The sequence below is a fragment of the Sciurus vulgaris genome, assembly GCF_902686455.1.
Source record: "Sciurus vulgaris genome assembly, chromosome: 5".
NCBI classification, from domain to species: Eukaryota; Metazoa; Chordata; class Mammalia; order Rodentia; family Sciuridae; genus Sciurus; species Sciurus vulgaris.
Genome location: NC_136465.1, coordinates 154,906,401 through 154,932,993, shown reverse-complemented (window position 1 = coordinate 154,932,993; position 26,593 = coordinate 154,906,401). Strand labels below are relative to the sequence as shown.

The following is a 26,593-nucleotide window of genomic DNA, read 5'->3' as shown; positions in this document are numbered from 1 at the left end:
AAAACGTAGATACCTGAAAACATTGTCAGACATAATGAAGTTGTTAGAGGTTGTTGCTGGGCATGGTGGTGTAGGCCTGTAATCCCAGAGACACGAGAGGCTGAAGCAGGAGGATCATGAGTTCAAAGCCAGCCTCAGCAAAAGGTACTAAGCAACTCAGTAAGACCCTGTCTCTAAATAAAATACAAAATAGGGCTGGGGATGTGGCTCAGTGGTCAAGTGCCCTTGAGTTCAATCCCCAGTACAAAAAAAAAAAAAAAAAAAAAAGTTGTTAGAGGTTGGCATATGAATTTTATTAAAAATTTATTGTGAAAAATTCAAACATGTACTAGAGATAATAGTATAATGGACTACATGGTTTCCTCGGTACCCAGGTTCAATAATTAATACCAGTCTTTTTCATTCTTACCAATATGGTTTAAAAGGTGGCATCAGTGTCACCTTTGAAGATTATTAGAAATATAAATTCATTAGCTTTATTCCAGACATGGAATCAGAATCTGAGTTAGAGACCAAGTACCTGTTTTTTGTTTCTTTTTTTTTTTTTTTTTTTCTTTTTCTTTTTGCAATGCTAGGGATTAAACTCAGGGTGCTCTACCACTAAACTGAATTACCAGCCCTTTAAAAATTTTATTTTGATAGGGTGTGTTAATCAGTTTTGCATCACTATGACAAAAGCACTTGACCCAACTTAGAAGGAAAAGTTTGAGGTTCATGGGTTCAGAGGTCACAGTCCTTAGATGAACGACTCCATTGCTCTTTGCCAAAGATGAGGCAGAACATCATGGTGAAAGGGCCAGAGGAGGAAAGCTGCTTAATTAATGGTGGGATAAGGAATAAGAGGGAGAGGGAGGAAGGGGCCATGCCCCCAGTGACCCACCTCCTCCAATCACATTGCACCTGCCTACAGTTACCACTCAGTCCATAAAAAGGATGAATGGATTAGGTCATGGCTCTCACAATCCAATCCTTTCATCTCTGAACATTTCTTCATTAATATAGGAGCTTTGGGGGACATCTCATAGCCAAACCATAACACAGGATCTCCCTAAATTACCCAGGTTGGCCTTGAATTTGTGATCAAATGGGAAAGACATTTGTTCTAGGGGAAAGGATATACCTAGTCATTTCAAGGAGATTTTAGACTTTGGATCTGAGTCAACTGTAATAACTGGAGACCCCAAACATCCTCGTGGTCTTGCTGCTAGAGTTAGGGATTATGGGATCAGGTAACAGGCATAGTAAAAGTTCAGTTTGCAGTGAATTCACTGAGTCTGCAGATCCACTTGTTGATCACTTCCCTGGTCCCGGAGTAAATAATTACAGAGACATCCTTGGCAATTGAAGTACTGTGTACTCAGGCTGTTAGATAAGAGCTATCACATTGAGAAAGACTGACTGGAAGCCCTTGAAATTGTCTCCCATCCCAGTAAAGACAGAAAATTAAAAACCAATATTGTGTTGCAGGGAAGATGATGATGACTACTACCACTCAAGGTCCTACAAAGTGAACATAGGTCGCCACAGCAAGCTTAACCAAGTAGTAGTCCCAATTGAAGCTGTGCTGGACATGCCACCATTGCTATGACAGATTTATAAGGCTTCTGGCACATGGTTTGTGGACACTGATGTGGTATTATTTCAATCAGAAATGAGAATAAGAAGTTCACATTCACGTGGAGGAGAAAATATTTATTTCCAATTTTGTTCAAGAACTATGTTTCAACTCTGTTGCAATAAAGTCTGAAGAGACCTGGATTGTGTGGACATTCTGCAGAACAGCACCTTGATTTATCAATAATGTGCTGATGGGGCAGAATGAGAAAGAGGCAGCTTATATGCCAGAGGCCTTGGTAAGACACGTACATCCAGAAGGTGCTTTCAAGATTTCCAAGAATCTAACACTTCTGTAAGGTTTTAGAGGTCTAGTAGTCAGTGACATGTGGAGACATCATCTCCATAGTAAAAGACAAATTTCTGCATATTGCATCTCCTACTATAATGAAGCAAGATGGCTAATGGGCCTCTTTGAGCTCAGGAAGCAACAAATTCCAAATGTGGGAATACTTTTCTAGCTCATACCCTGGAAGACATGGAGGGCTGTGTGCTCCAAGTGCAACCTGGAGCAGCAAAGGGCTCTGCAGCAGTCAGTGTGGAGTTTATAGCAAGTCTCAATGGGAGATCAGAATGTAGGACTCTGGAGTCTAGGATCAAGGCCATGCCATTTGTGGCACAGGATTTTACTCTTCTCAAGAAACAGTTCCAGGCCCTTGTAGAAGCAGAAAGCTTGGCCGTGGGTTAAAGGTATCATTTGCCTGAAGTATCCATTATGAGCTCAGTCATAAAGTTAATGGGTTCAGCAATAATACAGAAATAATGCATTCAAAATCAAACGCCAGTAGGACTAGAGAGTTTGAGTATGAATTAGTAGCCCAGATCCCTCTATATTACCCAGGATGGTTGCAAGAATCCCTTCCTCAGGCTGCACATGCCACAGGAGGAGGAGAAAAAATGTCAAGCTTGATTTATGAATGGATTGGTTTGGTATATGAGTGGAAAGTATACATTAAGGGGTCACCCTGAAAGCTTAGAGGAAAAATCTTCCTAATAGGCAACTTTATGTGGAAGGAGAAGTAACTTGGTACTGAGAATCTATACAGATTCCTGGGCAAGTCAGTGGCCTAGCCAGCTGATCAGGATCCTAAAGGAAAAGATGAAGATTAGAGATAAAGAGGTCTGAATACAGGCACATGGATGGACATAGAGGGCACAAAGGGTGAAGATTTTTTGTATTTCATGTTTATTCTGATCAGAAAGCATCATTACTATGAAAGAGAAACTGAAAAATCAAGTAGATAAAAGAATTCTACTAGTTTATGTTAGCCAAGTTTGGTCATGGTCCATTCCATAATGGAACATGAATGGAATGGCCATGTTTGCAGAGATGAAGGCTACACATGAACCAAACAGTATGAGTTCCCACTTACTAAGGCCAATCTATAGCTACTTCTGCCTTTGAAAGTCTAACTTGCTAGCAGCAGAGATCAATATTGCAACCCTGATATGGCATTATTACTTGAAGAGATAAGCCAGCCATTTGGTGGCAGTTCAACAACATGGATCCTTCCAATTCCAGAAGTGGCTTGTGGTTCATTCTCACAGGGATACTTACTCTGGGTATGACTTTGCTTGTCTGAAGGATCCCAGCCCCTTACCCAGAGGCTTAAAGAAGGACTCAGACATAGGCATGGGATCCAATTCAACATAGCATCCAAATAGGTGAACCACTTCAAGTAAAGGTAGTAGGAGTGTGAGCTCATGATCAAGGGATCTACAGGGTGCATATTCCACAGCACTGGGAAGCCTACTAAAGGTGCCACTGAAGTGCTAGTTCTGAGGAAGTATTTTGCCAAGAATGAAGTGTCATCCTTTAGGATGCAGCATATGTACTAAATCAGAGATCTCTAACAGTATGGTCCCAGACTGGAAGAACACATTGGTCTAAAAGCAGAGGAAGCAGAAGTGGTCCCACTTAACATCACTCCTACTGACTCATTAGGGAATGTTGTATTTCCTATTCTTACAACTCTGGGCTTTGAAGGTGTAGAAGTTCTGGCTGCTAAAAAGGAATGCTTTTTTTTTTTTTTTTTTTTTTTTGCCAAGTGTCCCATTGAAACACAAGCTATTGCTGTTTGGGCACGTTGGACTTTTTGTGTACAGATAACAGCAGGCAAGAGGAGAAGTTCCCATATTGGCAGGATAACTGATCAATAGAAAGTAAAGGACTGCTTTTACACAATGGGCAAGGAAAAACGTGGACACAAGAGCCTTTTGATACTTAATTGTAACTATGGAAGGACACATACAGCAATTCCAGTGTGAGTGTATATAATTTCTAATAAATATACTTTTCCAATTAGGAATTAAGGATTTGGGTTAAACCCAGGTAAACTACTAAGACTGTAGCAAAGACAGCTGAAAGAGAGTAGAATTTGAAATGGGCAGTAGAAAAGGATGATGATGCCTAGCAGTTGCGGTCCTGAGACCAACTGAGTGACAAAGGCTATAATTTGTCTCAATAAACAACTTCTAAGTTTTTTCTCAAGAAGAGAGATTCAGAGGAATTATAGAGGAGCTGTTCCTAGAATATGAGTGGGTCAAGAAAGAACCTGCTGCAAAGACCAGAAAGGAAACACAGGATTGAAAAAAACATGAAAAAGACAATAAATGTAGATGCAAATGTTTTAAGGTAACAAATATCAGGAAGCGATACTTAAGAAGATGAAGCAGATGACAAAGATGAAGGAACCAAAAAGGAATCCTTTGACAAAATGTCCCCAGCAGCAATTAAAAATGGCATTGGTTCACATCCAAAAAAATTAAGATGCAAAATAAAAATAATGCTATGAAAATGCCTCCAAAGCTGGCCTATTGAGAAGCAGCTACTGGCTAAGTAAATTAATTAGCTAGTAAAGCATTTGTTAATGGTGATGAGAAGATTTTCCAAGAGAAAAGTGTGAAAAACTCCGCCTATAATTTAGGCAAGGGGTTCCAGACCATCTACTAAAAATATGGTTAGCTGTGATGCTAAAACTGTGAACATGAATTAAATTGATAATGAAGTGGGACCTTCAAAATTTGAACAAGAAACCACAGGGGTGGATCTGTGGTAAGATTACTGATATTGTAGGTCAGGTTGAGACACTTCTGTACATTCTATATGTTCTCCCTCTTCACAACCATAACTTAAAAGATGCTACAAAGTACACCCAAAGTTTGCAAAAGGTTTTGAGGTCAAAAGATTAAAAAAAAAAAAAAAAAAAAACCAAACAAACCAAAAAACTGTTGAAACTCAAAAAATGTGAATACTCATGCAGCCTGGGAACTTCAGTTCATCTTGTTTTCCATGCTGAATTTCAACTCCCAAGTTTCATCTCCCAACACTTGTTTCCGTATCCAACTTTAACCTGTTAAAAAAAGGAAAAGTTAAAAAAGGAAAACATCAAAATAGCCACCTTGTCATGTCTCAGATGTTCTTGTTTATATTATTTGTTCTCCTGCTTTACAAGCAAAGTTTTCTGAATACGGTGCCATCTTTATTTTGAGAGGGAGATATCAGGGGAGGGAATACAGGGTGAGGAGACAGGGAGTGGGGAAGACCCCCCATCTGCTGTGATCATGGTTAGCCAACAGTCTCCCGGTGCCATGCCTGGGGGATTCACCATAGCTTTTGCCCTATAGCTACAGCCTCCCTGAACCACTCCCCACCAATGACAGCACAGCAGTGGTTATTAGAGCAGATAGACTACGTCTGTCCAAATTGGGACCCCCTCAAAATGGTCAGTCAGTCTTTTCTCTGAGGCTCTTTATTGGCTTGGCCAGAGCTTACTCAAAGCTGTACTGTAGCCTAAAACTCTTCCTATCTAATTTCCTTCCTCTTCTCATGACACAGGAATAGGGTCTGCATCACAGTCTGAAGGCTTCTCCGGTTTAAAAAAAAACATGTCCCCCAATCAATATTTTGCATAACTAATTCTGTCTTGTCTGCTTCTTCCAGTACCAGTACCTGACTAAAGTCCCATGTACTGCAAGATGTCTGCCATTCCATAAATGTTGGTAGAACCAGTCCCCAATCTTGAGGCAACCAATGAGATTCCAAAGATTTCTAAAAAAGCTTCTATTGAAAATCATTCACTTAAAGAATAATCATCAAGATCATAAAATTTAAAGTTGGAAGAGAACTTACAGATAAAAAATATTCAGAAAAAGTTTGATGACTTCCTCCATTTCTCTCTTCTCTTTCAGCCAGCCCTTCACTTTATCCTCATTCTTTAGTCTTAAATTTGCTGGGTATGGTGGTGCATGCTTGTAATCCCAGCTACTCAGAAGAATGAGGCAGGAGGATCACAAGTTTGAGGTCAGCTGCACAAGCTGACCCTGTCTCCAAATAAAAAAAGGGCTGGGAAGGTAGCTCAGTGGCAGAGTGCCCCTGAATTCAATCCCCAGTATCATGCACATAAAACAAACAGAAAGCAAAAAACTAACAAAAACATAATTCTTGCACCTCAACTGAAGTTAATACAATCTGAACAGTAGGTTATGAGTATCAAAGAGACTGTACAGCCTAAGGAGAAAAAATTAGGATCCCCTTCTGAAAGTGAAACTAGAAAAATATCAGCGTACAGTACATAAAATTAGCCCTCTGCATATACAACCTACCCTTTGACTCTGAACTTACCGTTTTTGTGATTAGTTTGTCTTCCAAATTTTCCATCATGTCATGCAGATATATTCTCAGGAACACCTTCTTTGAAAGTGGAGGTACTGTAGAGTAATGAGTAGTAAATAGCTTTATCTAAGAAAGAACCAAATATTTTAGTTGTTAGGTAATAGTGATTATTTTCACTTAAAAATATTTTTTTTAGTTGCCACAGACCTTTATTTTATTCGTTTATTTATATGCAGTGCTGAGACTCGAACCCAGTGTTTCACACATGTTAGGTGAGCGCTCTGCCACTGAGCCATGATCCCAGCCACTTATTTTCACTTTTAATTAAACAAATATTCATTTAATACATGTATTGACTGCCTAGTATGTGCCAAACATTATAATAAGCAGCACAGGGCAAACCATGTTAAGTGGGACATGATCTTTTCTAAGAACTCATTGTCTGGAGCATGCAGTTTTAAGGGGACAAAAACTGGCTTTGGTGCTGGTGGGGGAACCCTCAGATATTTCAATGGCTAGTGGCCCTCCAAAGAGCCACAGCAGAAGAACAGATAGTAAATCTGTGGCTTAAGATTTCAGTATATATGTAGTTTAAGATTTAATGGGCATGTGACAGGGGAGATAATTGGGAAAAAATATCTAAAATGACTCCTGATGGGGTCAATTATGAAAATTATTAAGTTGAGAAATTTGGTCTCAAGGAGAAAAAATGGAAGAGGTTGAAAGAGAATAGGAGGGAAAAGTAGAATGATGAAAGAAAATTAGGATAAGAGGAGTGAAAGATGAGAAGGTATGCTAAATTTTAAGACAAAAATATTTTGCCTACCACTGAGCCATATGACATATAACTTCTTTTCCTTGACATTCTGAAACACAAGTTTATTCCTCTTATATTATTTCTGGCTATGATAACAAAGTAGTAAATCTGAAAAGCAATATAGGATTGCCTGCTCTTTATTAAAATAGTTCCTATATCCTAGCCAGGTACAGTGGCTCATGCCTGTAATCCCAGCCACTCCTGAGGCTGAGGTGGGAGGATGGCAAGTTCAAGGCTAGCCTGGGCACCTTAGTGAAATCCCAGTATTAAATTAAAAAATAAAAAGGACTAAGGATGTAGCTCAGTGGTAGAGCACCACTGGGTCAATCTCCAGTACTAAATAAATAACCAACCAACCAACCAACCTATATCCTAAAACTAAAACATTCTATTTTTTGCTCAAAACCTCCAAAGTCCTCACTTTTTATCATATAAAATTTAAACTTTATTTTCAGTTGTAGATGGACACAATACCTTTATTTACTTTTATGTGGTGCTGATAGTACCCAGTGCCTCATATGTTTGAGGCAAGCAATCTACCACTGAGTCACAACCCCAGCCCTAAAAATTTAAAACAATGTCCTTAATGGATTTCTCAATACCTCATTTTCCCATTTACTTGCAATGTGAATTTTGTTAACTGACAATATGTAATACTTAAATTTTATACCAATAATTTAAAACACTTATCTTTCATAGTGGACCAACTCATTTGTTATTGTTTGAGCACTGTTTAAGCTTTTCTGCAGTTCACATTTATTCCTTAGGATCATATACTGTTGTTCCTCAGTATCCACAGGATTTTCCTATGGGTACCACAATCTGTAGATGTTCAAGTCCCTTGTATAAAATGGTGTAGTATTTGCATATAACCTATACATATCCTCCTGTATCCTTTAAAATCATATAATTTATAACTATGGTTTGGATCTTAACTGTACTTCTTTTTGCTGAGTCTGTATGCACCAAGCAACTTTCTGATAACTAGTCAGATTTCTTGGGTATGTTGTTATCAGGAAGGGAGTAACTTTGCTAGCAATCATTAGTATTTAAATGAATGAAAAGGTATAATTTCTACTAGCACTTTTAAATATATATTTTACTGTGGTATAATTAATACAGAATAAAATACACATTATCTTAAATGTTCATTTGATGAGTTTTGACAACCGTCTTATACTGTGTAACTACCACTTGAAATATACAGAACCTTTCTATCATTGAGATCCCTTGGACTCTTATCTTGCTGGGTTGCTGTCTCTTATAATCACTCTGAATTTCTAAAACCTTAGTATTGCCTTAGATTTCATACAAATACAATTGCATAGTATGTACTCTGCTGTGCCCAGCTTCTTGTTCATCAAAATATTTGTGAGATTTATCCATGTTGTCAGGTATATTGGCAGTTTGTTGCTTTTTATTGCTGAATTGTATTCCATTGTATGAAATATACAATAAGTTTTATATTTTATCCGTGTTCCTGTTTATATACATTTAGGTTACTACATTTTCGGTTATTATGATTATTATTATATAATAATAATATTATTATTATTAAGGTTGCTCTAAACATTCTGTGTATGAGTTGTATGTGTGTACCTGTATTTTAATTTCTCTTAGTTAACTGAGATTTGATAAATCATAAATAGGGAAATGAATGTTCAGCCATAAACAAATTGTCAAGCAGTTTTACAAAGTAGTTTACACTCACATCAAAAGTGTATAAGTTCTAGCTGTTTAACATCTTCACTGACATTTGGATTATAAGACTTTGATTTTAGCACCTTGGAGTGTATAGAATGGAATCTACTGTGGCTTGAATTTGCATTCCTTTGATGACTAAAGCTATTAAGCACGCCCCCAATTGTTTTATTGTGTTAAAATACACATAAAATTTACCTCAATCATTTTTTTAATTTTTATTTTTATTTAAAAAAATATTTTGTTTTATGTGGGTGTTGAGGATCGAACCCAGGGCCTCACACATGCTAGGAGAGTGCTCTACCACTGAGCCATAATAACTGCAACCCTCAACCATATTCTTAAACTTTTTAAAAAATAGTTTTTAGTTGTCGATCGACCTTTATTTATTGATTTATATGTGGTGCTGAGAATCAAACCCAGTGCCTCACGCATGCTAGGCAAGTACTCTGCCACTGAGCCACAATCCCAGCCCTAAACTTTTTTTTTTAGTTGTCGCTCGACCTTTATTTTATTTACATGTGGTGCTGAGAATTGAACCCAGTGCCTCACACATGCTAGGTAAGTGCTCTACCACCAATGGTATTAAATACATTCATAATGTTGCACAGTCAGAACCATCATCCATCCCCAGGACTCTTCATCCTTTAAATCTGAAACTCTGTATGTGTTAAGCAATAACTCCCCATTTCCCCAGGCCCCGACAACTACCGTTCTTCTTTTTCTTTGTGGTTTTGACTACTCTAGGTAGCTCAAATAAGTGGAATCATACAGTATTTGTCTTTTTTGTGACTGGTTATTTTACGTAAAATAGTGTCCTCCAGTTCTGTGTAGTATATGTCAGAATTTCCTTCCTTTGTAAGGCTGAATAGTACTTTACTGAATGTATAGAGCACATTTTGCTTCTTCATTCATCTGAGGTTAATAGACAATTAGATTGCTTCCATAGTTGAGGAATTTTGAATAATGCTGCCATGAATATGGGTGTACAAAAATTTGAGCCTATACTTTCGATTATTTGGGGTACATACCCACAAGCGGAATTGGTGGATTATATGGTAATTTTTAGTTTGAGAAGTTACTATACTGTTTTCTATAGTGGTTATACCATTTTACATTCTCACCAGTAGTGTTCAAGGATTTCAATTTCTCCACATCCCCACCAACATTTGTTATTTTATGCCATTCTAATGGGTGTGAGGTAGTATCTCACTGTAGTTTTGATTGCATTTCCCTACATTAGTGATACTGAGCATATCTTCAGGTGCTTATTAGCCATTTGTATGTCTTTGGAAAAATGCCTATTCAATTTTTTTTTGTCTTATATTGGTTTCTTGTTGAGTTTCAGTTCTCTAATTTTTCTGGATATCAATCCCTTATCAGATATATGATCTGCAAATTCTTTTTCCAGTTCTGGGGGTTATTGTTTTGCTCTGTTTATGGCATCTATTGATGCACAAAATTTATTTATTTGAGGTACTGGGAAACCTAGGGATACTCTACTATTCTGCTTTAGTATATCACCAGCTTTTTTTCTTTTTTATTTTGAGATAGGGTCTCACTAACTAGCTGAGGCTTGAACTTGTGATCCTCCTGCCTCAGCCTCCTGAGTCTCTGGGATTATAGGCATGTGCCCCCATGCCCAGCTGATGCACAAAAATTTAAAAATTTGCTGGGTGCAGTGCTACACCTACAATTTGATTAACTTGGGAGGTTGAGGCAGAAGGACTGCAAGTTGGAGGCAGTCTGGGCGACTTAGCAAGAACCTGGCTCAAAACTAAAGAGTTGGGAGTATAGCTCAGTGGTATAGTGTTTGTCTAGCATGTCCTGAGTTCAATCCCTAATACCACCTAAATATTTTCATCAAGCCCAATTTTACTATTTTTTCTTTAGTTTCCTATGCCTTTGGTGTAATATTCAAGAGATAATTGCTAAATCCAATGCCATGAAGTCTTTGCTCTATGTTTTCTTCTAAGAACTTTATATCTTTATCTCTTAGTTCTTTTATCCATTTTGAGTTAAATTTTATACAAGATGTTAGGTAAGGGTCAAAATATTCTTTTGTATATGGAGATTCAGTTTTTCTAGTACTATTGGTTTAAAAGACTCTTTCTCCATTGAATGGTCTTGGCACTCTTAACAAAAATCATTCACCATCTATGGGACGGTTTATTACTAGATATCTATTCCATTGGTTTATATGTCTACTGGTGTATCTATAGCTTCACAATAAGTTTTGAAATCAGGATATGTGAGTCTTCCAGCTTTGTTCTTTTTTTCAATATTGTCTTTCCTTGAGATTTCATATGGATTTTAGAATGAGTTTTCTATTTCTGCAGAAAATACCAGAATTTTAATAGGAGTTACACTGAATCTGTAGATTGCTTTGGACAGTACTGATATCTTAAGTCTTCCAATCCATGAACATGGGATGGGCTTCCACTTACAGATAGTCTTTACCTTATGAAGATATTATGTTCTGATAATGTACTACAAATTGAGTTAGACACAGGGGCACATGCCTGTAATCTCAGTAACTTGGGAAGCTGATGTAGGAGGATCACAAGTTCAAGGACTGCCTCACCAACTAAATGAGATTCTGTCTCAAAGTAAAAAATTTAAAAAGGGATGGGGATATAGCAGAGTGGTATAGTGTCCCTGGGTTCAATCTCCAGAACTGCAAAAAATAAACAAAACCAACACAACACACAAAGAATACATTGTGAAAATATTTTAAGTAAAATAATGCATTACTTCTAATCTGAACACCATCATTGAAGAATGAAATTATGGCATTTGCAGGTAAATGGATGGAACTAGAGAATATTATGGTAAGTGAAATAAACCAATCCCAAAACACCAAAGACCAAATGTTTTCTCTGCTAAGCGGATGATGTACACAAACAGAGCATAACTTATTCCTCTGGCCGTACATGGTGCTGAGTCACACCTGTTAGTGTAATCATACATGTATATAGGATAATAATGTCTGACTCATTCTACTGTCCTTCCCATCCCACCACCCCATTCATCCCCTCACTCCCATCCGCACAATCCAAAGTTCCTTCATTCTTCCCTGTACCCCCCACCACTATGGATCACCATCTGCTTATGAAAACATTCAGCCTTTGGTGTTTTGGGATTGGCTTATTTCACTTACCATGATATTCTCTAGTTCCATCCATTTACCTGCAAATGCCATAATTTCATTCTTCTTTAAGGCTGAGTATTAATATTCCATTGTGTATATGTACCACGGTTTCTTTATCCATTCATCTGTTCAAGGGCATCTAGGATGTTTCCATAGTTTAGCTATTGTGGACTGAGCTGTTATAAACATTGATGTGGCTGCATCAGTGTCAAAATGCATTCTACTGTTATGTATAACCAATTAGAACAATAAAAGCAGGAACAATTATTAATCAGATAATAACATTATGTATGAGACTGCTTCTTTTAGATAGTTTAATTATTTCCTTGTGTTCAGGAAAAAAAATGCTGGTAGAAGGCACTGGCACATTGACATTTATAGTTTAGAGGGCACAGTGTTTTCTTTAGAAAGATGTTGTTTTGACTGCAAAGTTTGTTTCTTCTTTTCATTATATATTTCTCTACAAAAAAGTATATTGAATTGGTCTGTCAACTCTTAAATGAATCTCTTGTAACTGACACTCATTCCTTCTAACATTGACTACACTGAGGATTATTAGCAAATGCCACAGTTTTGGCCTCATGTTTCTTTGCTATTAACTTTCTTGATGTTTCAGGGGTAACTTGTTCCTCTGCCTTAACTTTTTTTTTTTTTCCTCCAGTTCAATCAGCTCCTCACTGGAAATTTCTTCAATGTCAATGTCAATGAACTCTTGTATCTTCCATTGTATTCCAAAGTTGAATTCTAGCTGTTTCCCAAGCACTGATATCTAGTTACTATTTCATCAAGAGCAAAATCTTTGTTAGAACCTATGGATGTTCATGACTTCAAAACTTTCTTCCAAATGCCATTCATGCATTGCTGTGACTTATTCCAAGCTGCAGGAATGTTTTGGATAGCATTTAAAATGTTAAAAATCTTTCCAAAATTCTTAGAGCACTGAGCCAGATTCAGTCACTTCAAGGCCTGTGAAAACATTTGGTATAAATAGTATGCTTTGAACACAGCTATTGTGCTTCAGTCCACTGGCTGAATGAGTTCAGCTGTGTTCTGGAAATACACACCCTCTGCATCAGGATGCATGTCACCAATGTGTTTTGGATGCCCTTGAGCATTGTGTAAAGTCAGAAGAATCTTGATTATAGGATGTTGTTTTGCCTATATTATTCAGACTTTCTTGTTATGGTGATAATAAATAGGAAGTGGTAGACCAGAAAAGTTATTAATTTGAACCCTGTGAAAATTTCACCCCAGAGCAGCCTTATATGATCTTTTACTCTTGATGAATGTCCGTTAAGTTCCAGCATAAACAATCAGAGCAAGCCTGTTTCACTGACATTAATGATTTGTACTTCTTTTCTTCTTTTTTTGCTGTGGTACTTACTGGGAATTGAGTGTAAAAAAAGGTGCTCTACTACTGAGCTACATCATCAACACTTTTTATATTTTGAGACAGGTTCTAAGTTGCTCAGGCTTGCCTCAAACTTGCTATCCCTCCTACTTCATTTCCCTAGTAGCTGGTATTATAGGCAAGTACATTGGCTCTGGCAGATACATCTCATCCACAATTATCCTATGTAGCACTTCCTTAAAAGCTTTGGTGCCTTCAGGACTGGCAGTTGCTGTCTGAGAATCTTTACATTATGAGAATTATGACACCTTTTGAAGAGCTGGAATCATTCATAACTTGATACAAACATTTTCATGTATGTAGGATCATTGGCACACACTTTCAGTGTATCAAAAATAACTTTTTGCCTTAGCTTCAATCATCAGTAGAGTAAGTGGTATGCACTTTTGTGTCTGGTCTTCCATCCATGAGATGTAATATTTTCATATCTTCAATAGACCCATCTCTTTTCTTTATGACACTGAATTTAACCCATGCTGATGATTTCACTGCATCACTCATTTGCTTATGATGGTTGATATCGTCAGTTGCAAATGTAAATTCATGTGCTGATGGCCATTACTGGCTTACTGCATTAATGCTGGGCAGATGTCTTAATTTTCATCTTCTGTTATTGCCTTACTCTTATCATAAAGAAATACAGAATAGTATTTGTAGACATGGTATGCAAAATCACAAATTTCAAAAAAATCTGGCAGCATAGTATATTATAGAGTATATTTATCATCACAATCACATGACTTATGGGGCTGTGGCTTGCTGCTGCTGCCCAGCATCATGAAACATTACACCCCATGTATTGTTTGTCCAGGAAGATTAAAATTCATTTTCTACCACATGTGTATCATTTAAATGTCATTGTAGCCATAAGATCATGAACTTTCACAAGGTTGAGTACTGCCTGTATTAATGTTTAATTTAACTTCTTTTGGCAATGTTTTGTAGTATGCGTTGTAATAGTCTTTCACCTGGTTGGCTAATTCCTAGGTATTTGGTTTTTTTTTTTTTTTTTTTTTTTTGATGGATTGAAGAATTTTTTAAAAGTATTTGTTTTTATGCCATTGTAAACAGATATTTTTCAGCGCTGAAGATCAAACCCAAAGTTTTGTGCATGCTAGGCAAGTGCTTTATCATTGAGTTATACCCCCAGTCCACAGTAATTGTTTTTGGAATTTTCTTTTCAGATTTTTTTAGTGTATAGAAATACACATGGTTTTTGTGTGGATTCTGTAATCTTCCCCTTTGCTGGATTCACTTAGTTCTAACAGCTTTGTGAAATCCTTAGGGTTTTCTACATGTCATCTGCAAAGAGGTATCAATACTTCTTAATGAAATGGAGTTTCCATGTTTTTGTTATTAAATGAATTAAATGCTAACAGCAATTTTCATTATTCTCTTGGAGTTCTTTATGCAGTCCGAATATCCTCTGACAGATACATGTATGGTGGATATTTCTGTCTGTGGTAATTTTGAAGAGTGGAAACTTTTAATTTTGATGAAGTCCTATCTGTCAATGTTTTAATGGTTAAGTATCTTTTGTTGCATGCAAGGAATATTTTCCTGTTCCAAGGTTATGATGATATTCTTCTTTCTTCTAGAAGTTTTATAGATCTGGGATTTATGTTAACCATCTTGAATTCTTTTGTGTGTATGGAGGAAAGGGGGTTGAAGTTCTTTTTCTTTTTAAATAGACATCTGGTTGTTTTAGCAGTATTTGTTAAGCTTTTTCTCACTGAATTGCTTTGGTGCCTTGACCAAAAATGAAAGGACTGTCTGTGTCTGGATCTGTTTCTAGCCTGTATTTTGTTCCATGTATTAGTCTACCCGTTTTCAAATAACAGTTTTGATTAGTGACACTTCATATCAGTCTTGAAATCAGGTAGTGTATGTTTTCCAATTTTGTTCTTCTTCCTAGAAATTGTTTGGGCTATTTCAGATCCTTTTTTTCACATAAATTTTAGAATTGTGTCTCTAAAAAATTCTGCTAGCTGCTTGTTTCTTTTTAATAGTAATCTTTTTAATAGTAACTGGGTTGAATCTATAAATTAATTTAGGAAGAAGAGACAGCCTAATGATACTGTTTTTCCCTCCATAAATATAACATATTTGTCCATTTATCTAAGTCTTAGCTAAGTTTTATGTTTTATGGGTTTTCAATGTAGAGGTTTTGCACATTTTTAAACTTTATCCCTAGGTTTCTGATGATTTTGGATACGTCATAAACAGTGTTATTTATAATTTCACTTCTTGATTGTTACAGAATTGATTTCACTAATATTGACCCTGTGTCCTATGACTTGCTAAGTCAATTTACTTGGTCTAGTAGTTTACTTGTATGTACACATGTTGTATATAGTTTTACTTCTTTCAGATTTTTTGAGATAGTTTCTATCACATAAAATCTACTGTTAAATAATTCAGTGACTTTTAGTATATTCACAATATCATACGATCATCACTATATAATTCCAGAATATTTCCATCACTCTAAATGTAAACCCATTTTAGTCATTCCTATTGCCCCAGTCCCAAGCCCTTAAAAATCACTAGTCAACTTTCTTTCCCTTTGTACTTACCTATTTTGGATATTTTGTATAAATGAAATCATACAATGTGACTTTCACTGAGCATGTGTTTAGGATTCATCAATGTCGTAGCATGGATCAGTACTTCATTCCTTTTAATGGCTGAATACTATTCCATGATATGGATATGCCACTTTTTGTTTATTCATTCATTAGTTGACAGGCCTTTGTGCTGTTTCTACTTTCTGATTATCACAAATAATACTAGAATGTGTGTATACAAATTTTGGTCAACTTGTTTTTAGTTCACATGGGTATATATCAAGGAGTGGAATATTTGGGTCATATGGCAATGTTGCTTAATCTCTTAAGGAACTGCCAAACTATTCTCGTAGTGGTTGCATCATTCTACATTCCTACCACCAGGGTATGAGGATTCCAATTTCTTCACATCCTTACCAATACTTGTTATTGCCTTTTTGTAGATATCACAGTAAAGTGATACCCAATTTTTTCCCCCGGTACCTTGTGCATGCTAGGCAAGCACTCTATCACAAAGTTACATTCTTAAAATAATCTGAGATAGGATCTAGCTAAGTTGCCAAGGTCGAACTTGTGGTCCTCCTGTCATAGCCTCCTGAGTTGCTGGGATCACAGGCATAAGCCAATGTGCCTGACTTTGTGGTTCAATACCTAATGTGCATTTTCCTAAGGACTTAGTGATGCTGAGCATCTTTTAATGTGTACATTTATAAATCTACTTTGGAGATATAACTGGGATTAGTGGTGTGCACCCAGATAGTGTCCTTTGAAGTACAGGTTTTCTATTTTTTTGGACCGGGTTTGAACCCAGGGGCACTTAACTGCTGAGATGGTCTTGCTAAGTTTCTTAGGTCCTCACCAAGTTCCTGAGGCTGGATGAACTTGCAATCCTCCTGCCTCAGCCTCTTAAGTTGCTGGATTTACAGTCATGTGCCACTGTGCCCAGCTGAAGCACACAATTTTTAATTTTGATGAAGTGCAATTTATTTTTTTCTTTTGGTGGTTTTTGCTTTTAGTGGCACATCTAGAAACTCCTGTGTAATTCATGAAAATTTATGGCTATACTTTTTCCTATGAGTTCTATAGTTTTAGCTTTTATGTTTTTTTTTTTTTTTTTTTTTTGGGGGGGGGGGTGCTGGGGATTGAACCCAGGGCCTTGTGCTTACAAGGCAAGCACTCTACCGACTGAGCTATCTCCCCAGCCCCTAGCTTTTATGTTTGAATCTTTCTTAAAAATATTTGTATATGTTGTGAAGTAGGGTTTCAATTTTATTCTTTTCCATTTTGATATCCAGTTTTCCGAGCACCATTTGTTGAAGACTATTCTTTCCCCTGTTGAATTGTCTCAGCACTTTTGTTCAAAGTCAACTGACCATAAACAGAAGACTTTATTCCTGGATTTTCAATTATATTCCATTGACTTATGCTTCTATCTTTATGCTAGAATATTAGTCACGACGGCTTTATAGCAAGTTCTGAAATGAGAAAGTCTTAATCTTTCCAATTTTTATTCTTTTTCTTATTTTATTGCATTGATCAGGTCCCTCCAATATCCATATAAGTGTGAGAGCAGATTTTTTTTTTTTTTTAAAGAGAGGCTTTTGCTATGTTGCCTAAGCTGGTCTCCAATCCACGTGCTCAAGTGATCCTCTCACCTCAGCCTTCTTAAATACTTGGCTCAGAAGTATTTAATGTTGTTCCTGATCTCAGGAGAAAGCATTTGCTGTTTTACCATAAAGTTTTTCAAAGATTATCATTATCTGATGAAGAACGTTTCCTTCTGTTCCTGGCTTGCAAAGACTTTTTTTTAAAATTTTAATTAAAAATCATAAATTTACATAGGGCAATATTGTTTCATTGTTATTTTTTCCCTTCCCCCCACCCCTCTTTTCCCTCTATACAGTCCTTCCTTCCTCCATTCTTACCACCCTCCTTATCCCTAACCCTAAACCTAACCCTAACGCTAACCCCTCCTACCCCCCCTTATATGTCCTCATCCGCTTATCAGCGAGATCATTCGTCCTTTAGTTTTTTGAGATTGGCTTATCTCACTTAGCACGATATCCTCAAATTTCATCCATTTGCCTGCAAATGCCATAATTTTATCATTCTTCATGGCGGAGTAATATTCCATTGTATATATATGCCACAGTTTCTTTATCCATTCATCAACTGAAGGGCATCTAGGTTGGTTCCACAATCTGGCTATAGTGAACTGAGCAGCTGTGAACATTGATGTGGCTGTATCTCTGTAGTATGCTGATTTTAAGTCCTTTGGGTATAGGCCGAGGAGTGGGATAGCTGGGTCCAATGGTGGTTCCATTCCAAGCTTTCTGAGGAATTTCCATACTGCTTTCCAGAGTGGCTGCACTAATTTGTAAACTCCCCCGCAATGTATGAGTGTACCTTTTCCCCCACATCCTCACCAACACCTATTGTTGCTTGTGTTCTTGATAATCGCCAATCTAATTGGGGTGAGATGAAATCTTAGGGTAGTTTTGATTTGCATTTCTATTACTAGAGATGTTGAACATTTTTTCATATATCTGTTGATTGCTTGTACATCTTCTGTGAAGTGTCTGTTTATATCCTTAGCCCATTTGTTGATTGGATCATTTGTATTCTTGGTGTAGAGTTTTTTCAGTTCTTTATAGATTCTGGAAATTAGCGCTCTATCTGAAGTATGAGTGGCAAAGATATTCTCCCACTCTGTAGGCTCTCTTTTCACATTACTGATAGTTTCCTTTGCTGAGAGAAAGCTTTTTAGTTTGAATCCATCCCAGTTATTGATTCTTGCTTTTATTTCTTGTGCTATGGGAGTCCTGTTAAGGAAGTCTAATTCTAAGCCAACAAGTTGAAGGTTTGGACCTACTTTTTCTTCTATAATCTGCAGGGTCTCTGGTCTGATTCCGAGGTCCTTGATCCATTTTGAGTTGAGTTTTGTGCAGGGTGAGAGATAGGGGTTTAGTTTCATTCTGTTGCATATGGATTTCCAGTTTTCCCAGCACCATTTGTTGAAGAGGCTATCTTTTCTCCATTGCATATTTTTGGCCCCTTTGTCTAGTATGAGAAAATTGTATTTATTTGGGTTTGTGTCCGTGTCCTCTATTCTGTACCATTGATCTATTTTGGTGCCAATACCATGCTGTTTTTGTTACTATTGCTTTGTAATAGAGTTGAAGACCTGGTATTGCGATACCCCCTGCTTCACTCTTTCTACTGAGGATTGCTTTAGCTATTCTGGGTTTTTTATTCTTCCAGATGAATTTCATAATTGCTTGCTCTATTTCTGTAAGGTACACTATTGGGATTTTAATTGGAATTGCATTGAATCTGTATAGCACTTTTGGTAGTATGGCCATTTTGACAATATTAATTCTGCCTATCCAAGAACATGGGAGATCTTTCCATCTTCTAAGGTTTTCTTTAATTTCTTTAGTGTTCTGTAGTTCTCATTGTAGAGGTCTTTCACCTCTTTTGTGAGATTGACTCCCAAGTATTTTATTTTTTCGATGCTATTGTGAATGGGGTAGTTTTCCTAATTTCTCTTTCTGAAGATTCATCACTTATGTATAAAAATGCATTGGATTTATGAGCATTGATCTTGTAACCTGCTACTTTACTGAATTCACTTATGAGTTCTAAGAGTTTTCTGGTGGAATTTCCAGGTTCCTCTAAATATATAATCATGTCATCAGCGAACAGGGATAGTTTGAGTTCCTCTTTTCCAATTCGTATCCCTTTAATTTCTTGATTTGTCTAATTGCTCTGGCTAGAGTCTCAAGAACGATATTGAATAGAAGTGGTGAGAGAGGGCATCCCTGTCTTGTTCCAGTTTTTAGGGGGAATGCTTTCAGTTTTTCACCATTTAGAATGATATTGGCCATGTTAATGGATTTTGAATTTTTTCAAAAGCTTTTTCTGCATTTGAGACCATCATTTTGTTTTACTCTTTTGTTAATGTGGTAAATTATACTGCTTTTTTCAATGTTAAAGCTTGTGCTCCTAGGTCAGAGTTCCTTTAGATGTTGTGAAGTTCAGTTTGTATTTTAAGAATTTAAAAATCTATATTCGTGAGGGATATTGGCCTGTAATTCTCTTGTAAAATATGTTGTCAAATCTTGGTATTAGGATTATGCTGATCTCATATGAGTTAAGGTGTTTCTTACTGTTTTGTTTTCTGAAACAGTGCAGGATTAATACTCTGTATTACTTAAATGACTGGGGGGAAAGAAGCTGAGGCTGGTTGTGTTGATGTGTGCCTGTAATCTCAGTAACTAGGAAAGCTGAGAAAGAAGGATGGTAAGTTTAAGATCAGTCTCAGCAATTTAGTGAGGACCTAAGCAACTTAGTAAGTTAGTCTTAGTAAGACCCTATCTCAAAATAGAAAATAAAAAGTGCTGGGGATGTAATTCATTGGTTAAGTGTCCCTGGGTCAATCACTACTACCAATTTAGAAAAAAAATGCTGAGACTCAGATCCCCACATTACCTTCCTGCAGTAAATTGGTTCTCCTTTCTCTGGCACATCTTATTGTAAAAATGATAAATTCACTATTTAACAAACCCTTTGAACAAGGTAGCCAATTCCAAAGATGAAAATAACATGCATTTATGACTGACATCCTTTCAAATTCCCACCTCCAACCCCCAGGTACTAGGAGTAGGACTAGGAATTTAAACAAGGAGTGCCCTACCACTAGCTACATTTCCAGCTCTTTTTTGAGACATAAGAGTTGACCAGGCTGGCCTTAGACAACTTGTGATCCTCCTGCCTAACTGTCCAAGTTGCTGGGATTATAGGTGTGTGCCATACCACCTGGCTCTTCCAGATCGTTTTGTACTTATGTTCACATATGTACATCTACATATTCATGTTCTGTATATGCTGATCTGTATTCTCCTTTTTTTTCTAGGGAAAAACAATTTATATTCTAAAGACATATTTTTATGTAAGTGAAGAAATTTGCATTGTTTTTAATGGGTCAAGAGTATTCCATAGTATACAGGCATCATAATTTTCTTTACTGTCCTAATGTTATTTATATTACTTCTAGAGACATTTATTATAAAAAATGGTAGCAAATAGTATCTCTGTGAATCTCTTCTTTTCTTGGTGTAAGTACCTTATGAGATTCTGGGGCAAAGGCCTTCAGGTATATAAGGTAAATGAGGTTGTAGCAATTTCATCTGCACATCATAGTATAGGATGGGAACTGTATTCCCACATGCCTATCAATACTGATAGACAAAAAAAATTTGTTTTGGGCCTGGGGATGTAGCTCATTGGTAGCCCACTCACCTAGCATGCACAAGGCCCTGGGTTTGAGCTTCACTATGGAGAAAAAAAAAATCTGTTTGGAAGTCAGACATTTTTGTTGATTGGATGTTTTTTTAATTGGGGTTTTAAGTTTTTTTTTTTTTTTTTTTTTTTTTTTTCTGGTACTGGGGATTAAACCCAGGGGTGTTCTATCACTGAACTATGCTGCCAGGTCCCTCTTTAAAAATTTGAGACAGTCACCTTATGTTGTGAAACTGGCCTCTAATTTGTGTTTCTTTAGACTCAGCCTCCTGATTCAGAGATTGGAAGTGTGAACCACTACTCCTGGCTTTAAGTTTTAATTGATTTTCTATGAGATCTTTGTATATTTTTTTTTTCTTTTTTTTTTTTTTTTGGGAAACAACAATTTACTTTCCCTTGGTTTACTGTTTTCAACTTTGCTGATTACAATCTTCATGTATTTAAATTTACTTTTTACCTCTTATAATTTCTAGTTCTTGTTTCAACTTGGAGAAGGCCTAATCTCAAGATCATAAATATATTCACCTTGATTTGCTTCTATTTTTATGGTCTCCTTTAAGTCTTTTTTGACTCATTAAGTATTTATTCTGGCGTAAGAAATGAGATAAATGTAAAGGTTCTCTTCAATGGCTACTCATCTCTTGATTTTTTTTTTTTTTCTCACTGGCCCCTGATTTGTAATGTATAATTTACTGGTTACTACTGAAGTTATGGAGTTGTCTGGTTCCAACATTTATAAGTAATGGTTCTGATAACTAAGAGTTGGGAGTAAGAAATAAGAATCCGAAAAAGCACTGCAGTTCTTAATACTTAAGTGCTGAGCAAATGTGAACTATTGTTATTCACACTACACATTATACACCAACTTACTTTGGAATTCTACTGTTCCTGGATATATCGTCCACATCTCATTTATATAAACCATGCGTTAATACTCATTGTCATTTCTGATGGTCACTTTTTCTCATTTCAACAAAAATGTCACATTTCAGTTGCCTTTCCAATCACAACCAGAGCCTCAATATATTAATCTTGCAGGTAAAAAAATAAGCTGTGCTTCACAACGTAGTGAGAACCAGAATCCAAACTCTTAAGGCCCTGGAACACGTGTGTGGAATTAAGGGTGCCTATTTCTTGGACTCTCTCAACTTCCGAGTCTCGTTTACAGCCTGAAGGCAAGTAGTTCACCGAGTAACCCGGGGTGGGGCACCTACCCCGAGAGACTTGGAGCTGGCGCTCGGGAGACGGGCAGGATTTCCTCCCGGGTCTGGGGTCCGGACCTGGGAGTTCCCTCGAGGCACGACGGGCCCACTCCCCGCTCGTGGGTGATGCCCCACGGCGGAGGCGCCGGCAGACGACTTCGTGAGCTCGAAAACGTGCTCGCAGACAGGATGGCAGGCGGGCGTGGCGGACAGTAGTGGCCCTCGGGATAGAAAAGGTAGCAAGAGCGGGCAGAAGTAAGGCGAGGCGCGGGAAGAGGAACCACCCCCAGGGACGCCGCGCGGGCGGAGGCCAGGGGGCCCGGCTTCCCGCTCCAACGACGCGCGTCGCCCTGCCTCCTTGAAGCCAGTGCCTCCGGGGCTCGACTTTCCTTGCCCTCGGGCTCGGGAGAGATTCTGCGGCCACCCTTCCCATGCAGCTCCTGCCGCAGACACCTCGACTCCCGCGGCGGTTAGTCCGCCTCCTCTCTCTTAACGTCTCCAGCCGCGGCCGATGCGCGCGGCGTCCGTGACGTCGACGTAGGGGCGGGACTTCCGGCTCCGCCCGCCGCGGGGTCTCGGGACCGGGTAGGCACTGGGGCCCGGAGCTGTGGTGGGCGTCTGGCTGAGCTGGCGCCCTGGCCGCGCGTCGGCCCGGGACCGGTCCCGCATCCTTGAGGGGTCCTGACCACCGAGGAGGAGCGGGGCCTCTTCGCGGCCGCTCTCTCCATTCTCGGAGCTCTCCCGGGACACCTCATATTTCCCCAGGGTCCCGAGCCTGAGGGTCCCTCTCGGTCCTCCCACTCCAGTACTGCAGCCTGCGGCGCGAGCGGCCGCTCGGACCTCGCCAGACCTGGCGGGCTGGGCGGACACCCCTGCCGTGGGACCTTATCGCTCAGCCCCAATGCCTCTGCGAGCAGAGTTGAGTGGGTGCCGGTGGTTGGAGCTGTGGAGGTGTCCTCCCGGGGCGGATGTGGCCAGAACACCCGTCACGGTTAAGTTTTCTGCGCGCACGTTGCAAGGACCGTGTGGGAGAATGGTACGTAACCTTTCTAGGGACCGAGTCGCGTGCATATTTTGGAATACTCACCCCGCCCCCCACCCGCTTGCCCTTGAATCTCCCTCCCTTTTTTTTGTTACTTGGTGGTAAAGTAATTGGACCGCGTGTTAGAAAAGCAGGCTGCGAGAAGTGTTCTGTAGCCAATTAAATGCGCGTGAAACTCCCTGTGGGGCTCTTTGATGGACTCTGGCATGGTTTGGCACCTTCAGTTTTAATTTGTGATGAAAAAGCTATGGTACCATTTTCCTTGGCCTTGAAGACAGTTTCAGCATTGACGTCTGCGGGTGCTACTGAGGTAACTTCTAACGTACGTTAGTGTATTTTGGACTGGATACTCAGAGGGTAAATCCTTAGTGTCCAAGTTTTGATCATAGTAAATGGACACTTTGCTCTCAAACATACCCATTGACAAATTCTTTAAAAGCTTTTGGGCTTATTACTTGTAATGATGAAGCTATTTCAAATACTTTCAAAGAAGTCTAGGATACGGAGAAACTTGTTCTGAATTTTTCATGTGTGATACATTTATAATCTGTTCAGATTGAGTACACAGTACTTTAGGTCTAAAACTGAGTAGGCTGTTAAAGCGGTGCTTCTGTTGCCAAGCAACATTGTAAACAAATCTAATATTCAATTAGAACATGACTGAATGTATCCAACAATTATGTGGGTTCATTATTCTTTAAATTCATGAGTTAAATTCATGAGGCTAGGTGGTTATAGTTAATAACTCACCTTTTGTATTTGGGTTTGATTTCAAACACAATTTGTTTAGAATCATTAAAATGGTTTAAATTTCAGTGTTGTACAGGACTCTTCTGAAAGTTGCAAGTGATTCTGAGTTGTTCTTTGCTGCTTTATCACAGATTATGTTGGATATTCCTCTTATTTTCAGTATTTTCTAATCAGATTAAGTGTGTGGACTATATAACTATTTTCAAATAATAGCATAGTAGCAATTTAGAGTAACCTACAGCATTTGGGAGAAATACTGATTATTTACAAGTACTTTTTAAGTCTTGATTTAGCTAGTAAGCTCACACTTTCTCCACTCATTTAACCCTTAATTATATAATTTTATGGCAAGTTCTCAGCAGCTTTTTTTGTTTGTTTTGGGTCCTGGAGATTGAACCCATGGGTGGTTAACCACCAAACCACATCCCCAGCCTTTTTTTATATTTTATTTATAGACAAGGGTCTCGGTGAATTGCTTAGAGTCTGGCTTCCAATTCTATCCTTCTATCTTAGCCTCCTGAGTGCCCACCTGGCTAAGTTTTCAGCACTTTTTAAATGATCTTTTGAAAGCAGTAGCCTTTCAAGTAAGTATGTGAGAAGATTTGAGATACAGTGAGACAAATGACCTTTTTAAAATTGAATTGACACTGATGGGAGTAGGAACTTCCAAGTGTACTTAATACCCTTCCTGTGTTGCTAAAATCCGAAGGCTCCCCCCACCTCCCGATTTGCTGATGTTGAAATAATGAAATATTCACAGGTTGGGCAAGACAAGAAAAAAATCAAGAATAATTTGTGTTGTGTGATAAAGTCCTTAGTAATTAGAAATCAGAATTATGGAATTATGTCATAGGAATGTCTAATTCAGGAAGCTTAGGAGAATAATTCTTTTTTTTTTTTTTTTGATACTGGGCATTGGACCCAGGGGTACTTTACTGCTGAGTCACATCCCCAGCCTTTTTATATTTTAATTTGAGACAGGGTCTTACTAAATTGCTTAGGGCATTGCTAAGTTGCTGAGTCTGGTCTTGAACTTTGGATCTTCCTGAGCCCGGCCAGAAGAATGATTTTTTTAAAAAATATTTTTGTTGTACATGGACACAATACCTTTTTTATTTTATGTGATGCTGAGGATTGAACTCAGTGCCTCACACGTGCCTCACTCAAGCAGGCAAGTGCTCTGCCACTGAGAAGCATGAGTCTTAACAGAAAGACCAGTGAATTGTCAAAAAATTTCCCCTGGACACCGCTCTTTGCCTAAAGTAGATGAGTTTGGTTTTAATGTTGTTATACATAATGTATTAGTCCTTGGTAAGTATTTTCTTACCTTGTTTAATGTGTGTGTACTTCTAGAGAATATATATATATATATATGTATATGTATATATATATATATTAGTGTAAAAAAGTTTTACTACTTGAAGTTCTTGACTTAAGGTGAATTCTTAATTTTCTTGCCTGCCGTTCCAAGCTTTATGTTCTTGATTTCTTTCCTTCTTTCTTAAAATCTAAATTGTAACTTTTCTATAAAGTTCAATTCCATTGTGGGGGGGGGGCAGGTTACAGGGCATTGAATCCAGAGGTATTTTGCCATTGAGCTAAATCCCTAGACCTTTTTTATATATATTTTATTTTTGAGACAAGACTTTGCTAAGTTACTAAGGATGCCCTCAAACTTGTGATCCTCCTGCCTCATCATCCTGAGTTTCTGGGTATGCCATCTGGCCTGGCTATAACACACATTTGTGAGTCCTGTTTTATTTGATACTTTGTTATATTACTTTGTCTTGCCTTCCTAATAGATTGTAGCTAGTAAGGCAACACACCAAATCTCAGTAAACTCTATTCTTAGTTTCTTCTATATGGAGACTGCTGAATAAATGTTTCCTAAAGATGATGAATATGCATTTCTATGTTTACCCCATTCTATAGTATAGGGGGAAGTGAGAACATTGTTTAGAGAGGGTAGCAACTGACTTATGAAAGGCAACAGTAAGTCACAAGAAAGGGGATTAAAAAGTGGGGATTTATTGAAATCAAAGGGAAAGGCTCTATTCCTAGAAAGTGAATATTTGAGAATTTCCCATGACAGTACCAGCAGGAGGGATTCCCTCAGGCATGCTGGCACTACTCCCATGTGGGGTGTGGAGTTGGGTCAATTTCCTTATTCTTCCTTAATGGAATCTTAGTTTAACAAAAAAAAAAAAAAACAAAAAAACGAATCCCTCTGTTTTCCCCTCTCTGCCCTCCTCTTGTACCCTCCTTCCATCCTTTTTCCCCAATTTACTCCTTTCCATCCTTTTTTTTGTACCTAGGATTGAACCCAGGGATGCTTAACCACTGAGCCACATCCCCCCCCTTTATATATGTATATTTTTTTTTTTTTTTTTTTTGGAGACAGGGTCTCACTGAGTTGCTTGGG

General features: G+C 38.0%; 1 protein-coding gene across 5 annotated transcripts; it reads right to left on the bottom strand.

Moving 5' to 3' along the window:
• Window positions 1-1,163: 1,163 nt before the first annotated feature.
• Window positions 1,164-22,812, bottom strand: LOC306662753 (uncharacterized protein; the record flags this gene model as incomplete). Of its 5 annotated transcripts, XR_013764215.1 has the most annotated exons (4): window positions 1,164-4,967; window positions 6,239-6,355; window positions 11,908-12,074; window positions 22,048-22,175. XR_013764215.1 is itself a non-coding variant. In XM_079142838.1 (3 exons), 3 exons carry the CDS (start codon window positions 22,810-22,812, stop codon window positions 4,963-4,965), a joined length of 531 nt encoding a protein of 176 aa, XP_078998964.1. In that variant the 3' UTR covers window positions 1,164-4,962. The 5 variants fall into 5 exon arrangements, 2 of the variants coding, with proteins under 2 accessions (XP_078998964.1, XP_078998963.1); XR_013764217.1 differs by lacking the exon at window positions 22,048-22,175 and having other exon boundaries at window positions 6,239-6,324; window positions 11,908-14,870; XM_079142838.1 differs by lacking the exons at window positions 11,908-12,074; window positions 22,048-22,175 and adding an exon at window positions 22,392-22,812 and having other exon boundaries at window positions 6,220-6,324.
• Window positions 22,813-26,593: the final 3,781 nt, after the last annotated feature.